This window comes from Nicotiana attenuata, chromosome 10 (genome assembly GCF_001879085.1).
Source record: "Nicotiana attenuata strain UT chromosome 10, NIATTr2, whole genome shotgun sequence".
Taxonomy (NCBI): Eukaryota; Viridiplantae; Streptophyta; class Magnoliopsida; order Solanales; family Solanaceae; genus Nicotiana; species Nicotiana attenuata.
The window spans coordinates 8,590,067-8,608,997 of record NC_031998.1 but is presented as its reverse complement, the minus strand read 5'-3'; the positions used below and the strand labels follow the sequence as shown (position 1 = coordinate 8,608,997).

At 35.9% G+C, this 18,931-nt stretch overlaps 1 protein-coding gene across 1 annotated transcript; it reads right to left on the bottom strand.

Moving 5' to 3' along the window:
* Positions 10,305-14,609, bottom strand: LOC109232976 (nucleolar protein 56-like). The gene is made up of 8 exons (XM_019398684.1): positions 14,263-14,609; positions 13,282-13,496; positions 12,992-13,149; positions 12,427-12,614; positions 12,101-12,353; positions 11,747-11,895; positions 11,519-11,653; positions 10,305-10,973 (listed from the first exon to the last, which is right to left on the bottom strand). The coding sequence occupies exons 1-8, from the start codon at positions 14,465-14,467 to the stop codon at positions 10,612-10,614; spliced, it is 1,665 nt and encodes a 554-aa protein (XP_019254229.1). The 5' UTR covers positions 14,468-14,609; the 3' UTR covers positions 10,305-10,611.

Below are 18,931 nucleotides of genomic sequence, written 5' to 3'. Positions count from 1 at the left end.
CTAACAACATCGTATGGAGCATATAGAAGTAAATTAAGCAATTAGGAAACTCAATCATAACGGAATACTTACCACATAATGAACATAAGGACCTAAGAACCTTAAAGGCAAATTTTCCACAAATAAGTCGAGCGCACACTCGTCATCTCGCGTGCACGAACTACAAATAGCATAGAAGACTCAAATCCTAAGGGGGAGTCCCCCACACAAGGTTAGGCAAGGTACTTACCTCAATCCGGCCAATTCAATACTCGATTTAGCTTTTCCTTTACCAATCTATCAATGCTCGGCTCGGTCTAGCCAAAAATGACTTGAATACGTCTAACAATGCAAGAGAAAATAATTGCAATTAACAAAACTATGATTCTTATACAATTTGCAAAAAGTCAACAAAAGTCAACACCCCGGGCCCGCACCTCGGAGCCCGACAAAATTTACAAAAATCGAATACCCATTCCGATACGAGTTCACCCATACAAAAATTATCCAATTCCGATACCATTTGGTCCTTCAAATCATCATTTTACATTTTTGAAAGATTTCACAATTTTTCCCAAATTCCATCCCAAATCACGAATCAAAAGATGAATTCAATGTTAGATTCATGTATTCTAGCTAAATCCGAGTTAGAATCACTTACCCCGATGAATTTCTTGAAAAATCTTCGAAAAATTGCCAAAATCCGAGCTCTCTAGGTCATAATATGAAATAAAACCCTAAATCTCGTATTTTTAGTGCACCTCCCGGATTTCCACCACTGCTGACCGCACAAAAACCAGTGCTGTCCGCGGAGGATTTGACTGCAGTGATAGGCTTTAGTACTTTGGCCATAACTTTCTCTAAAGATGTCCAAATTGTGATTTCTTTACCTTTCTGGAAACTAGACACGAAGGGCTACAACTTTCGTTTTTGAATCATCTCAAAATTTCTTGTGGATCAAAAGATATAGGCTTCCAAAATCAGACCAGTGCACCTGCGGAACATCTTGATGTGCGGCCGCACACCAAATTGTGCGGTCCGCACTGAGGTCCTCATAATTTTAGTGCGGTCCGCACTCTCCTCTGCGGTACACATATTTTTGGTGTGGTCCGCACTTCCAAAGGTGCCAGAACCATCTCAGAGTACCGAAATGCCTGGACTCGCTCAAAATTCACCCCAAAACTCATCCGAGGCCCCCGGAACCTCAACCAAATGTACCAACACATCCCATAACATCATACGAACTTAGACCCACTTTCAAATCACTTCAAACATCGCTAAGACCACGAATCAGATGCCCAAACGCATGAAAATCACTATGAACTTCAAGAACCTCTAGAATTGCAACTAAGCGCCCGAACCATATCAAATCAACTCCAAACGACACCAAATTTTGCAGGCAAATCCCAAATGACAAAACGGAGCTTTTCCAACTTTTGGAATCGCATTCCGACCTCGATAACATAAAAGTCAACTATGGGTCAAACCTTTCCATTTTCCAAACTTCAACTTTTCCAACTTTCACCAAAATGCCCCAAATTACCCTACGGGCCTCCACACCCAAATTCGAACACAAGCCCAAGTCCAAAATCACCATACGAAGCGACTGACATCACCCAAAACTCATTCCGAAGCCGTTTACTCAAAAGTCAAATTTCAGTCCAATTCTCTCCGCTTAAACTTCCATAACTATATTCCTTCTTTCCAATTCGACTCTGATTCATCCGAAAATTGAATGCAGCCCTGCACACAAGTCGCTATACGTAATGTGAAGCTGCTCTTGAACTCAAACTGTTGAACCGGATGCAATTGTTCAAAACGACCAGTCGGGTCGTTACAAGTCCATTGCCTTTATAATTTGTTTCTAGCCACATGGTGGTATTCCATAGCCCTGGCAATGACATTTTGGACTGATACGTGGTTCTTTTTATTGTTGAACAAATTGTTGTTCCTAGTTCGCCAGAAGTTCCAATAGCAGAAGGGAATGAGGAACTTCTACTGGATGTTGTCATTGAAAGCCATATTTTTAAATTTAGACCAAATATCATTCTAAGAGGTTGGGTTAAGATGGAAGGATTGATCTAGTACTTGATTAGGGGAACACTACAAAAGTTAGACCAGAAAGCTTTGGTGTTGGTGCATTGAATATGTGATGTATAGATTCCTCAGGATCATTGCAGAAAGTGCAAGAAAGGTTTAAATGGAGCCCTATGTTACGGAGACATTTGTTGGTAGGCAATATAGAGTGTACTAGGAGCCACTCTATTTGGGACATCTAGTTTCTAAATCCATGTGAAGGAGGTATCTTGGGCTGGGGGGTGCTCCCTTAGGAGTTAAGAAGTGAGTAGCCTGACTTTGGAGAGAATCGCCCACTACTAATAAAGCCCCATATGGGGCTGTCATCCTTCTCGCTATTAACATGGATGAAAGAGCTGTTGATAGTATGGATGAGGCCCTCATAGATGTGGAATAAAAGGTTGCCCGGGTTCCATTTTTTATTGCTAAAAAGGGAGGAGTTCTTGATGATGTCCTCCCCAGGTATTTTGGGACCACTTATCATGCTATAAATAGTTGCTATATTTGGTATCCAATTATCAATATGAATGCGAGAGAAAGAGAGTGGTGGGATTTAATAAAGTGAAGATTCAGCACAAATATTTCTAAATATCTCTCGTAAAAATATTTTAAAATATCGCTTATGATGTTTAAATATCTAGAGAGATATGAGAGATATTTAACATCTCTCGAGATTGTTTGGGGGAGGAAAAGGGGAAGACAGGGAAAGAAAAGGAGGAGGAGGAGGAAGAGTAGGGGGCTTTGTATAAATAAAATTTCTTTGGAGCTTTTAAAATAACACAAAAAATATTTTTCCCTTATTAATTGAAGGGATTTTTCTTTCTTATATAATATTTGAACTGTGTGAACTGAGGGTCTATCGGAGACAACATCTCTGTCCCATCAGGGTAAGGGTAAGGTCTGCGTACACACTACCCTCCCCAGATCCCACTTTGTGAGATTTTACTGGGTCGTTATTGTTGTTTGTTGTTTGTGTATATAATATTTGAACTTATTTACCAAAATTGTCCTAATTTTGTATATTACCCGCCCTAAACAAGGATTACTTACAAATTATATACAATATATTATTAGTGCCTTAAATTAGGGGATTTAGTTACATCCTTTTCCTATTTTCTCTCTACTCCTCTTTCAATAAGACTCCTTCCAGTTGTGCATTACCTATTTTAAGCCATAATTCGCGCAACTCTTCTCTCTCTTTGCCGCCTCCCTCCTAAATAGAAACCAATATCAGTTCTTCATTTTCAAGTTATGCCAACGGCAGATCGTCACTTCCATCGTTTTCAACTTCAGGGCCATCATCAAGAATCGGAATAGCAAGTTCTAAGCAACATATTGTAGCACAACTCCAAAAAATTTATTAAAAAAAACATTATGCTAATAGTTAATTTAGCATGTGCAATCAAATCAGTTACTTATGGATTACCATTATCAGTCAGTATTGCTGCTATAATATCAAGTTTTTCAGTTTAAACAAATATGAATCAGTGCACACAAGTCAATTTGGAATTCATTCTCTACTTTTCTTTCTTTAACAAATCGAGTAACAAAAGAATAATGTATGGTACAACAACATACAAATTAAAAATAAATTTCGTACAAATTTAATACAGATTTGATATATACAACAACATGCATACTAAAAATAAATTCCATCCAACTAACTATACAGTATACAACTTATTTACAACTTATCTGCAACTTTCATACACCGTTCTTACCCAATTAAATACAACTACGACATCATACAACTTAAATACAAGTTTCATACAAATTTATACTATATATCTTTTATATATATTTTGCATATGATTTGTATATATTGTATGTGGTGTGTTCTTCCTCTCTGAAATTTCAATCATAACTTCCTCTCTTAATAAAATTTTGATATGTATCAACAACTTTATGTAAAAAGATAGTTTGTATAACTTAAATACAAATTTCATACAACGACTCATACAGTATACAACTAATTTTCAACTTTCATACATCATTCAAAAAAAATACAACCACAAATAAAATACAACCAAATATAGTTTTCATATAAATTTTATACAACTATTATGCAACTTTAATGAAATTCTATATGTATATTGTATGCCATGTGTTATTCTTCTTCTTCTTCTTCGAATATCAATCTGAAAATTCAGCCAAAATCAAATCTAATCTTCACCAAATACCCTTAAAATCGAGATATAAACTCAATAGAATATTCCCATTCGTTTGCAATAATACCCAATTCAAACAAAAACATTTTTTGAAAAATCTGAATTCGAATTCAAAGTTTTAAAGTTTTTTAATGGTTGTCAATGGTGGAGAGTCAAACACCCTCAAATTTTATTGAATTACAATTTCAATGCGAACAATCGAGCCAAATAATTAATATTCATCTACTGCTAGCCCGCCATCGGAATTCCAACAAGTAAAGGGAAAGCCCACAAAAGCTCCAAGCTCTAGCCATGGCAAAATTAATCCCTTTTTTCGCCATTGTTAGAGAAAATTATGAGCTTTAGAAGAAAAAAAAGTTGTAGGATCAGTGTAGAAAGAGGGTTGATTTCAAAGAGAGAAAGAGAAAAATGATCACACGTAACTCTAGTCCTAAAAAGGATAAGCGGTTGCTGCAAATATAATCCGGTCTAAGAGTCCGGAGTGGAATCCCACAGAAAATTAAGGTTTAGCTACAACTGTTCATTATCACTAAGAAGACAAGCTTGAACAATTTCTAAGTTAGAAATATTAAGATTCTTATGTTTAACTAATTAACTAACAAATTAAAGTAATATATTAATAACTAAAGATACTAAGGGTTGGAGACAAGATTAAGGAGGTCTAGAGTTATGATTTTCCCTATTGTCGGAATCCTTCCTGCTATGTCTTCTATAAATTCGCCTAATTATTCTCTACTGATCGTGAGCACTCGACTTATCGTAATTCTCTCTCGAGTAACTACAATAATGTGCTAGTCATATTCTCTCGAATTACGCTAGGTCGCACTTTTTTGCCGCTCATTATGATCACGTCAAAGCTTCGTTATCTCTAATTCCGCTTTTAAACCCACTGTATTGATCTCTCATATACATTTGGAGTGACGTTGTTCAACAACCACCTAAATATATGCTCTTTTTCAGGCAATACATAATAAATAAGCATCGTTAATTGAGAGCTCTTTAATTAACTAAAATAAGCACGTAGTTGAACAAATAGAAAAATTCAAATCAAAGACTCAATTATATCAAAACGTATCAAGAATTCATCCTCCAAAAGGTTCCATCAAAACCCTAGATAACATAATTAGCTACTCATAAAGTATGTAAAACTACAATACTAAAATTCATAACCAATAATGGAAATAGGAAGAAGAAAGTGAAAAACTCGTAGAAGAATTCTCCGCCTTGCTCCTTGCGTGTTCTTGCCTCCTTAGGTTCAATACCCTCCTTCAAAAGTGAGTTTAAGGATTATTTATATGGGATAGGGTTAGCATTGGGTGAAATAATACAAGCCCACTTCGGAACAACCTTTTTAGGTTAGCTCGCTCACTCTCTCGTGCGCACGCGAGAGTGAACGAGCGAAGTTCTTCTCTTTTTCTTTTCCTTCTAGGACTCTCGTGTACTTCCATGCCTTTTTGCTAAAATCCGTTATTTTTTTTTCAAGCTCCCCTCAGCTAGCTCGTTCACACTCTTGTGTGCACGCGTGAGTGAACAAGCGAAGTTCTTCTTTTGTCTCTTCGTCCCGAATTAACTTCTTTTGCTCACCTTTCGTCCAACTTGCTCCTACATATAAAAATGTACGTAATGAGCATAATTCACTACAAAAAATCATGTAACCTCCCGCAATTACACAAAATATGAGATGAAAGTACACTAAAAATATGCATTTTTAGCCGTTTATCAATACCCATACTTAAACTCTTGCTCGTCCTCGAGCAACTTTCAAAATTAAGCACAAGGGCAAGAAACACATTTCAACAAAAATTACTCAAGCATCACACCAATGACAATGGTTTATACCAACACTTAGAACTCAACATAAGAACAAGTGACATCTTTCTTCAAAATTAGACCCATGCCAAGACTATTTAAAATATTTGTACGTCCTTTTCTAACATCCTAACCTCAAAAAATGACTCCAATACATTCCCTACTATGACTAACTTCCTGTGTCAACTCAAGATGTCCGGACGTAACCACTCCTTTGTAAATCATGTGGCCTCACCACAAACTAAAAAGAGAAATTAGTCCACACACTCAAATATGCATTCAAGTATAATTTAAGGACTTACAAATCGAAAGAATTCACTAACTCTCTCAAAAAAATTCATGTGCATCCCGAGGTCGTTTCATAGGCGTGCCCGTAGTGTATGTCTCTACTAATATAAGCTTGCGAAGTCTAGGATCAATTAGGTCTTTCCAGGTTGTAATGTAGGCTAAGTGATGGGTAGGATATATTTGGATATAGTGACTAACCCTCCTAAGCACTTTAATACGCTGCTCTTAACTTTCCAATACACGCTCTTCATCACCAATTCAAGCAAAGTCATGAAATCATATAAAATTTGGCATTTCTTCTTTAAGCACAACTATGCATTCACTAGCCGAGGTTAAAACGGATAGGAGGTGTATTTTCTAATTTTTTTAATTTTTCTTTTGTTTTTGTATTTTCTTTGATTTTTTTTCTTTCAACACTCTTCAAATTTAAGTTTCCCGGCTAATGATCTTTCAAAACATATATGCACCTTTAGGCCTTTCTATGATTCAACTCACAAGCTACTCCAACTCTCACCTTATTCTTCTAGCGACTTAAGTGTTTTCGGAGGTAAAAGTTCAAAAAGATCTAATTAAGAACAAAAAGGGAATCGACTCGTAATGTGAGTGCCAAAGAAAAGGTTTATAGGCTCAAATGAGCTCTCTAAGGATAATTTTATTTATGGTGGCATACTTGCTCAATGGACAATCAAAAAAGCGCCTACATCATCTCCTAGACTTACAGCTCTAAGTCTCGGCATAAAACATGTCAAAAAGTATTGATACTCAAGTTCTTCCAATCCATTATCAGTTCTAAAAAGAAAAGGAAAATTTTTGTATTTTTTTAGACTTTACTCTCCCAAGAAAACTGTCTAAGAAATCCATCGTCAGGAAAAGTGCAATTTTTTTAAATATTTTACCTAAAATAAAACTATGCGGTTCAAAGAGTCATCCCTTGGAAAAGTGGAATTGGTTAGAGGCCTTGCCATTAATTGTTGCATTCACCATTGGGATAAATGTATTAGGTGATACCCTTTTTTGCTTGAGCCCGACCGGGTTGGGTCCGGACCGGAGCAAATCGGGGCCATCAAACCCGACCTGGATGCAAGGTAGAACGACGGCCACGTCTACAACCGAGGTCGAGTCATTTCGAGACCGTTACAGAGCTCGATAGGAGTCACCACCGGATGGAGAAACACACAAGGTCGAAAGCCGGACTCGTAACGGATAACCAAGCGTCGCCGGATATCTCGCCCAAACGTGATTTTCTCAACCACTTCAGGCCATTAAGGCGTAATTACAGGGATCCACGATGTAATCAATTGACCTACCTTATTTTTACCCTGAATCAGAATGTATAAAGGGGGATCTCTCTAAATTCTTGAGGATCATCAAGCACAATTGTTCTAAGCAATATTATATTCTGCGATTATTTACTTTAACAGCAATTGTTGAGTCTTTATCTTTATTTTCCTTAACCTAAAAACCTTTTGTATCTTTTAGTTCACGGATCCTTAAAACCCCATATAAATTCAATTGTTATCCGGATTCGAGGGTAAACAATAAATAGGTAGGTATTTCTCTTAGGATTAAAGAAGAATATCCATTACTAGGCTGCAAGGTGAACTCTTGCACGGTTCTTCAAGAGAAACTAGTACAAACTTGCTTAGGCCTTTAGCCCGGGCGTAATGTTTTGAATATTCAGAGTTTTATGAGTTTCTTTTAGAGAAATTTTCATAAAGCACTATCTTTTAGTGGTAATTAGCTATCTATAGATACCATTTGCTATATTACAAATTGTAGATACATTTTCTGTTGTTATAAGATGTATTAGATATATTTAAGCTACTATATTCATGAATACAATAGCAAAAATAGGCGTGAATCAGGGAAGTCCACCTAATCAGTTGTTGTATTCGAGTGTATTCGACTGTATTCATGGCGTGAAACATGAGATTACAGCTGGACAGATTATTGTATTCGACTGTATTCACGGCGTAAAATAGGGGATTACACTGTTTTTAAACGGAAAGTGTATCAATTAACATAATAGACTCCTAATATAACTCAACAAACTCAATTATAACGCACAAAATTTGTATTTTCGGTAATAAAAAAGATTCTCAACCGAAAAATACCCCAAAAAAATAGCAATCTTCAGAGAAATTATATAATACATCTGAATACATAAATTATACTCCCTCCGTTTCAATTTATGTGAACCTATTTCCTTTTTAGTCCGTGCCAAAAAGAATGACCTCTTTCCCTATTTGGAAACAATTTACCTTTATGCAATGATTTATAGCCACACAAAATATACGTGCTTCATTTTACACCACAAGTTCAAAAGTCTTCTCTCTTTTCTAAACTCCGTGCCCAGTCAAATGGGTTCACATAAATTGAAATGGAGGGAGTATTAATTAAATAAACATATGAATACATTCATGGCATATAGCGAGACAGTGAATACAATGAAATACATAGAATACAGCGGGATACATTGAAATACAATAAAAAAAAAAAAGACAGTGAATACAATGAAATACAGCAAGATACATTGAATTACAATGAAAAAAAAGACAATGAATACAAGGAAATACATGAAAATACAGCGTGATACGTTGAAAATACATTGGAATATATTAACAGAAAATCAGGTTGCTCAGCCCCAAACTCCGTCGTCTTTGTTCAAGAACAAACCCTAATTCCGACGAATCCGCCGTCGAGCAATGGTGGCAGAATAAGGACTCTGTTAAAACTTGAATCTTGTATTGAAGATGACGGAAGTAGAGAACCTCGATTTTATCGCTTTCCCAATTAGTTTTGGATAATGTTGAAGTTCCTGCCATTGGGATAATCGTACCACAAATCAACAACCTGAAGATTCCCTTTGGTGTTATTCATGAAGAGAATCGAGTGGAATTGTTTTGGCCATGGTGTAGGAATTGGGTCGTTGGATTTTGAAGCATTGATTAAAGTGAAGCAAAGAGAAGATGACGTTAGAAGGAGGAGGAGAGCGGAAATTTTAATGGGATGGTGGAAGAGAATGTCATGTGTCAAAGTATAGAGAGAAAGAAAATAGTGTAACTAAATAGCGTATTTAGTGGTTTAGGGGTATGAGGTAACCAAAATTAGATATTTTGCTATAAACATTAAAAGATATCTATAGAATATAATTTTTTAAATGGTACTTATTTAAAATAAATGAGGTGTTAACCTTTGTTATAGGAGGTAAAAATTCCTTTCTTTTAATCTTATCAGTTTTATTACTACTATTCTTTTATTTTCTTATTCATAGTTCTTCAATTCTATCAGTTGTGTTGTTCGCTTCTGCTATCTTATTACCTTGATGTTTTTATTGTTTGTTGCTTCCTTTGAACCGAGAGTCTATCGGAAATCACTTTTCTACCTTCACAAGGTAGATGTAAGGTCTGCATACATATTACCTGGATATGTTGTTGTTGTATAACATATTGGACCATTTAAAAATACTAAGTTCAAACTTGAAATAATAAGTTGAAAGAGAGAACTATGAAAAATTTAAGAAATATTCATAAATTACATTGCAATACATATTTTTATGTATAAAATATTTTTAAAACTTATATATATATATATATAATGTCGGGTTGGTTTGGTTTCGATTTGACTTTTTTTTAGTTAAAACTAAATCAAACCAATCATGGTCAGATTTTTTTTTCAAACACCAGACCAAACCATAGTCGAATTTCTTTTTCTCGATTTAACTCGAATTATCAGTTTGATGCAGTTTGTCAGTTTCTTTTGTACACCCCTGATGCCAAATAATGCCTCCAATTCATCCTAACTATCCTACACAATGAAGTAGATTAATATTTACTGTATGATAAAAAAGCGGAATAATTTTCTTTTCAATGTACAGATACTCCTGGACGGACCATAGCATATTTCAGTGCCTCGTCCACTAGAACACTGATGAAGAGAATGTAAACAAGGATATGAAGAGGATGTTAATTTTTCAACGGTGACTGAGCTGGAAGAGAGGGCACAATGAATATGGAATTGGCTAAAAGTGTACAAGCCCTAAAGCGCACACCAACACTCCAAACTAGTAAAGATGAAACTAACTGCACATCAATCAGAGAAGACAGAACGTTGCAACTGTTCTCTATCAACAGTAATATTGTTCAAAGATGCAAACCATAAACTACAATAAAAAAATACCTAGGAGTGAGAACCAAAATGGGGCATACGTACTATTTTGCGGAGGTGAATAGGAGATGTGAAAATAATCAAGCCTGCCATGGCTTAATCAGGTCCGCAAGACCTTACAGATTTATTCATCATCTTGAGCCTTGGACTTCTTCTTTTTCTTTTTACCTTCACTTGCAGCAGGGTGTTCCTCTCCATTTCCTTCCTTACTCTTCTTTTTCTTCTTCTTTGCTGTTCCATCCTCACTCGCACCATTCCCATTACCTGCAGTCTGATCCTCTTCATGCTCTGGCTCCTGTTCTGATTTCCTCTTCTCCTTCTTCTTTTTCTTTTCGGATTTGGGCTCTTCAGAGGCATCACCATTTCTATCAACAAATGGTTTATCCTCATCCATTGGTTGTCCACCTTCCATTATCTCAGCTTTCGATTTCTTTTTCTTGGTTTTCTTTGTCGAAGCTTCATTAGCTGCCTCATCAACATCCATGTCTGCATCAGAAAAATTAGCAGCACCAAGGATCAATAGAGAAATAAAATTGAAGATCCAGCAGATGATGCTAAGCGAAAGGAGCTAAAGTGATGTCCAGCCAAGAAATATGTGCATGTTACTCCGTTGGAAGTCATTCATGCAGATAATAATTTGAGGGCCATTTATCAAACAAGCATCTCAGCAACACAACTCCAGCACAACTTCTATCAAACAGTGCAACAACTTAAGAAAACTGTGCACTGTCTAGGTATTCTAGTGCATATCCCATGGGCTCAAACACATCCTCTAGTCTGAATGACATGTCCATGTAATATACTCTTAGTTGTGTATCCTATAATCCGTACATGCACATACATACCATACAGTTTGTACATGTATATGTACATACACGTGAATGTACAAACACACATGCATACATTTCCCCTATAGCCGAAAAAAGGACGGGTGTCCTACCCCTCCACTCCTACAGAAGTGGTGTTTCATTTTCAGAATGTTCAGACTTCATATTTTACCTCAATCCTATCTCAAAAGTAAAAGCACACACCTTTGTCTTCGGCAGTTTCAATAGCAGCTTTCATTACATCTAGGTTTTTACGAGGTGCAACCCCCTTGTCATAAAAGTCTAGTCGCTCCTCAACTTGTTCGCGGAGTTTCTCTCCAAAAGCAGTAGTGCTTTTGTCTGCACAAGAAAAAAACAAAAGTTAATAACAATTGCGTAGGAAATAAACTTTCAGCAACTGATCGTAACTTGTACGCCCTTACTGAGACTTGCCTAAGAAACAGTCAAGACGAGAAGCAATAGAGCACTTGTTTGCAAGAAAACGAGCCATCCGACCCTTGTTACGAGCAGTTGCACGGCCAATGAAGGAAGAATGAAATATGAGACCATATTTTGGTGTATTCCCTTTGGTTTTCAAGGCTCTGAACGGAAATAGAAAAAAGAGGGAGAAAGTGAAACTTGGGATGTGATTTAAAAAGAAGCAATTCATGCAATGGGCCAAGTAACCAAGAAATATATAAAGCCACATACGTGCACCTAATAATTTTGTGAAATTGGGCCTAGGCAAAATCTCAGATATGCAAGAAGATAAAGATGCGCGAAACATTTATAAGAAATGTTCATTACCTGAAAAGTGCCTTCTCAGCACCAAGTATCTGAAGGGTAGAAGAGGGGCACTTTGCCAGATTTGTGAGACTACCAGCATGAGAAATTAAACGGGCACCAACGACTTCACCAATCAGAGCAGCCAAATTTGGTGCTATGTCATGCATCTTAGTGACCAGATAATCATAAAGATTCTTCCTGTATTCAACAAGGTCCATTACTCTCTGTGCAAATAACTTGACGTTAATCAAGTCAACTGGGGACAAATCCTGGCCTGAAAATTAGAGGGGCATAAGTAAATAAAACGTATTAACATCCTCTCTATGGCTTGCTAAAGGATATCATACCCATGGATGCTTTGGCAGCTTCTACAATTTCTTTTGCTTTATCTTCATCTCCAACTATTTCTGTTAAGTCTGCAAGTTTGTCTTCGGACAACTGGGATTTGTCATCAACGAATTTTGCAACTTTAGCATATAGATAATTGTCATTGATAATCTTCACCAACTCTGGGAAATGCCATGAGTACCATTCTCTGCATAATCATTTGACAGAAAACCACGTTAGTAACCAAATGCAAAACGAATGGGAATCGGCGGGAGATGGTCTTCAAGTAATATTACACACATGCACATGCACATGCACATGCACACATATATGATATATCCTATACTGCAGTTGGTTTGGATACTGGACAGAGGCATAGATGGTGGTTTAATCTATTTAAGTCACGAGATAAACTAGAAGGGGGAAGACAGCAATTACAAGCATATATCAAGTCTCTAAGAAAGTAGCACATGCACATGGACACCACGGAATCATGCCCCAAAAAAATTCGAAATGCATTACCTAAAAGATAATGGAAGATGACAGTATCAAGTAAAACAAGACTATACACAAGGGGGAACTAACCGGACTCTCATTGCAAAGGTATTTATATCTTTATCAAGAGTATCAAGAAGGACAATAGCTTGAGTAACCATATTGTCAACACGATTGACGTTGAACTTAACCTTTGCTCTGCTGTAACTGTGACTCAGGCCAAGTTGGGCTTTCTCCAGGTCACCAGACTACACAAGAAAGAGAGGAAAGAATAATTAACAAGTCCCGTCTACGCAGCATGTTTAAACTTGTAAGATACACACTGCCCAACTGCAAAATAGTGAAAACAGCCGAAGAAAGATTCAAGCTACAATACAAACCTTTAGGTTTTCAATGAACTTGTCAAAATGCAAGCGCACTCCACGTAAAAGTTCAAGAACAAACTCATTGCTTTGGCAGGGAAACTTAGTCACTTCATGAATATGTGACCCGAGCTTAGGCTCTGCCAATCCTAGGCTGAACTTAGGCTTCTTACCCTCCTTAACTTTTGGGAGAGTAAGCTCCAAAAAGTTCCTTAGCTCATCAGTCATTTGCCCTGAGAGACAAGCCACGCCAATTGTTAAAACCCAATCAGGCCAATAAACTTAATCAACAAAGGTAAATAAAAAAAAATACTAGCACAGCAGGACTCCACAATCGCTGCACCTACATTTCCTGTATTCTACTGCTAATTCAAAGAGTCTCAGCTAGTAGAAAACATTTATGTCCATCTATCATGTCATCATTTTCTAGTTTTTTCGCTTCTAGGCATTGAAAAATTATCTAATACAAACAAAACAGCTGAGAAGAATCAGTAATTTAGTGAAAGCAGCATAATTATCTATTTCCTGACCACAACTAAAGTATTGGTGGAAAATAAAAATGACACCCTTTAGTTTCTTCAAGATGCAATCAAATCACAGTAATTCCCCTTTTTTCACTCGAGCAAATCTGAGCTTAGCATCTTATGCTGGCGCACGTCAGAAGACCCAATAAAGGAGGAAGGATGAGATTTGTGTTGACAGTCAGCATAAAACTACTCAATTAAGGATAAAATGCTTAGGAATACGCTCTCCTAGGCATGATATTACAATGAAACGGGATATTAAGTGTTCATATAGTCCACCCCAACTAGTTTTTAGACTTGCTGCTTTAACTTCTACTCATTTAAGACAATTTTTATCTGTGCTGAAAACCAACCACTAGACGATTATTTTAAGCAAAGTAGTACAGCTAACTACACATGCAAGACACCCCAAAGAGGGATTACATTAATTTTTTACAGCCAAAAAATAAATTCAATAGCATTTACAGGTCTTGACCTTCAGAGACAGCATTGCATTGGTTAAGAGCATCAAGAGCAGATTCAAATGGACTAAAAGCAGCAAGTTTTACGATTTTTCCAAAGCGATTGAGATCGGTAACTGAGTTTCGAACTGCCTCAGTGTTCTGGCCGATTTCGTCAAGCCCATGTGCCAAGAACAGAGCGTACCCCGACGCGGACTCGTACAAGAGGTACAACGCCATGTACAACCCACTCAATCTTCGCGCTTCTCTCTCTCTCTCTCTCGGCCTGTTTTGTCTATCTTCTATCTCCGAATGGGGAATAGAGAAAGGGATTGGCCTAGGGTTTAAGAGGTTTATAGACTGTAATGAAAGACTAGAGAAGGAAAAAAGAAAGAAAAAATATAATAATGGTGAGGGCTGCATCAATTGTCGGCCCAATTCGAGTTTGTTTGACTTCGGTCATCTTTTTGCCGGTCTCCGCAGCACTTTTCGTAAGAGATTTTTACTTATTTATATTGGGGATTTTTTCCTAACTATATCATATTTGAAACCTTATTACTAAAAATGTGTATAGTTTGTATATTACCCGCCCAGTCCACACTTTAACTACAATTTATATACCAATCGTTTATTAGGCAGAATCTGCCATTTATTGCGCGCGAAAAATCAGCCACAAAATCTGGGATTGATTTATTCCAAATTAAATTCGAAATTTGAAACGTAAAGGAGATCTGCAAGCTGCGTAATTTTGAAACGGAAAGGAGATTTCTGTTCTTCAACTTCATCTTCATCTGTTCTTCCATATATTTTTCACCACTGATAGCCATTAAAAAGCTTGAAAACTTTGAATTCAAATTTGAGTTTTCAAAAATCATTATTTGTTTGGATTGGGTGTTGTTGAAAATAATCGGGAATATGATTTGGAGTTTATATCTCAATTTTGAGGGGTTTTGGTGAAGATTAGACTTGGTTTTGACTGAATTTCAGACTGAAACTCGAAGAAGAAGAAGAAGACATATTTCCAGAAATTGTAGATAAATTGTAGAATTGTAGATTGGGAAGACTAAAACTTCTACAAATCTTCTACAATTATGTCGAAAATGCCAATTATGCTACAATTGAAATGGGAATTGGGATATTAAAATTCAATGTATCCAATTTGTAGATATCTTGTAGATAAATTGTAGATTATTTGTATTCTGATTGTAGATGCATTGTTTTCTGTTTTCACAAATCCAAAACGACTAAAGCTTCTACAAAATCTTCTGCAAAAAACACTCTACAATTTATCTACAATTTTTCTACAATTCTACAATTTCTGGAAATATATCTTCTTCTTCTTCTTCTTCGAGGAGTTTCAATCTCCTTTCTCCAGTCAGACTTGTCTGCACGATTAGGAATTATCGTTTGGTTACAGAAATAAAAGCAAAATGATAAGTTTCTTGATTTCCGAATCCTGAATAGATACAAGCTTTCAACTAAGATGGCGTTGAAGTTAGGTAGGAGCTTGTCTGACCTAAGAGATCTTGCTGCTGCTGCTTCATCTAAGGAAGAGGAAATTGAGTTCGGAAGCAAGCTTTTCTAAAATTCTGACTGTTTATAGTGTAATGCATAGACAAAATCGAGTTCTCCATATGTGAGGAGGGGGGAAGTGGGAAGATACGGTCATATAATAACGCCTAATATAAATGCACCCTTAATTATATCCCTAATTTGAGTTATGGTATATAAATGATAATTTGGTATACTGAAATGTAATTAACACAAACCTTAAACATTGAGGGTGATAAGGTTTCATATATGGTATAGGAAGGTAAAAATCCCTTTATATTCCCTCTATTCCAGTTATACTTATTTCTTTTTTGGTTCGTTCCAAAAAGATTAATCCCTTTCTAAATTTGGTACTCTCTCTGTTTCAAATTAGATGAGGTTTAGTGTGTTCCAAAATAAATAACATATTTGTAAATTTGGAAATAATTCAACTTTAAACTCTTCATTTTACTCATTGTACCCTTAATGAGAAGCTTTTATAACCACACAAATCTCATGGCCCTACTGTTTAACCAAAAAATGGAATTTTGACTAAAGCTATATTTTAGAAGAACACGGGTTACTGATAATCGCAATAATATATAAAAGAGAATAATTTGAATAGCCAGAATATAATTGAATAAAGCAAGTAAACCAAAGTATATTCAGATGATTTTTTTGTGCCCCTACAATTGTTCAGTCATCTCCTTTTATAGCTATCTTAGATGTAAGTGCCTTGCTTTGGTCATAATAAGGTTATTATGGGCAATAAATGACATTGAATGCTACGTTACATAATCATTACAGTTAAGACAGATTCTCTAACGTTTTCAGCATTTAATGCTTATCAAATATTGTATTTGGACCCTCGTATGCTGTCAGATTCATTCCTTCTGATTCTTGGATATAAATGACTTAAATAGGTACGGGCGCCGTGTTACTTGTCTGATGTCCCGTGCCTCTTCCTCTTTCCTTACTCGTATCTGTTGTAACTCTTGACTCGTGGTTAATTGTGATTCTTGACCATTTGACTAATCCACATGTCTTGACACGTCACCTTTATATATAAATATAATTTTTCCCAATACACCTACAAAGCTTTTACCCCTTAGGCTTTTAAGATCACAACTTTTAAAAGTCTTTTTTTTTCTTAAACTCCGTGCCGAGTCAAAGTACCTCATCTAAATTGAAACGGAGGGAGTAACAATTTAGCTTAAACTTACAATTCTACCCTTAATGAGAAGCTTTTATAACCACACAAATACTGTGGGTCACTTTTTGACTTATTTAGGACCACAAATTCCAAAAGTCTTCATTTTTTTTAAACTCCGTGCCCAGTCAAACAGGTTCACATAAATTGAAACGGGGGAGCACTACTTTTGAAACTTACTTGCACTCAATATTAAAATTTTGACTTAATTATAAGTTGATATAGTAATTTATTAATTATATACAAAATAATGTATTAGAATGTAATCTTCCCTATTCTCTTTCATCTTCTTCCTCCCAAATTCAAACAATCAAATCTCTTTAAACTGCATGTCAGTCAGCCAAGTTAGTTGTAATTTCTTTATCTTCCAGTTAGTGAGTTTTCTGCATTTTTTCTTTGTTTAACGCGCCCGGCTATTGATGAGGGAACTTTAATTGAAATCTGTTAATTTTTGTGCTCCTTTGAATACTTTTCTGTTGGATCTCTACATGCATAGTGATGATAGTATCAATTTGCACATTGGTTTGAATTGAAAATAGGTGCACGATTCGATTTTTTGGATAATCAAAATTAATTCTTCTTCCCTTAATGAAAATCGCAACAGATTGAACACTTAATTTGGTGATTCAGATGAGTTTCTGTATTTATTGTCTCCTTTAACTAGTAAGTAAAGCTATTATTGATTTTGCGTTGTGTGAGGGGTAGTAAAATTTCCCAAAAAGGTACTGAAATTAGACATTGCTTCGAAGCTTTTCAAGTCAATTATTGAAGCATTCAGGGCTTCCATTGGCTGTCATTTTAGCTTCCCTCTCGAAAAATACTGTGCATACTCTAATTTTTTCAGTTCTGCTAAGTTTTTTCTCTATTTTTTCCTTTTTAGGTTCACCCAGTTATTAGTAATGGAATTTTACGGGGTATCAATTTGAATAATGATGCACTCAGGATGTTTGACAATATTCATGAAACAACTTGATGATATTTTCACTTTTTTAAGGTGCATTTCTGTTGCAAATTGAGCTCTACTTCTCTTTTAATTCCAAATATCAATCTAATCACAAATTTTATAAGTGTAGGGTGGGAAACCCATGTGTGGATTGGCCCTACTTGTCCTTCAATTATGGTCACATTAACCAGTTCTAAACTCAATTAACCAAAATACATTTGGTAACGATTTTGTTTATAATAATAGTAATGGTTTCAAAGTAGATACAAACGATATGTTGTAGTAGTATATAATTTTTAGAGTGCTAAGAAATTGATCCAAATTAAAGTGGACACAATGGATTATTGGTTCGGTCAGTTGTCTATACTTTTGCTAACTCTTTTACGTGTAACGAAGCTTTAAAAAATTGTTTCTACCCAAATGCAGGGGTGGAGCTAGAAGACCGACTACGGATTCGGCAGAACCCAGTAGCTTTTGCTCAAACAGTGTATTTGTGTTAAAATTTTCATTAAATATGAACAAATAGTAAATTTAGAACCCAGTTATCAACATTTGAAATCGTATTCTAAAATGCAGAACCCATAAAGTCGAAATCATGGCTCCACCTCTGTCCAAATAGATCTTTCTTTGTTCTATTATTATTAGTAATATAAAAGGACTAAGTTATGTTGCATAAATATAAGTATGTGATGCTACTTAAAGTGGTAGAAAATATCAAATGTTGGAATGCTTAATTTGAAACATGCACCAACGAATTAAGGAAATTGCGACTTGTACAATTTCTGGTGCATCATCTCCACACATATGCAAGCACAGAACTTTGCTTGTCTTTGCACGTACTATAAGTTTCATGAAAACCGATCTGGAAGACTAGAAATAGTAGCCTTTAAGGGCCTAAAATTTGCTGTATAAACATCAACATTACCATATTCTTTGATGGCCTGGGAAAGCAAAATGAAATCATTAATCATACTAGTTATTTGTTAGGATTGGATGTTGTTGTAAATGATTGGGAATATCC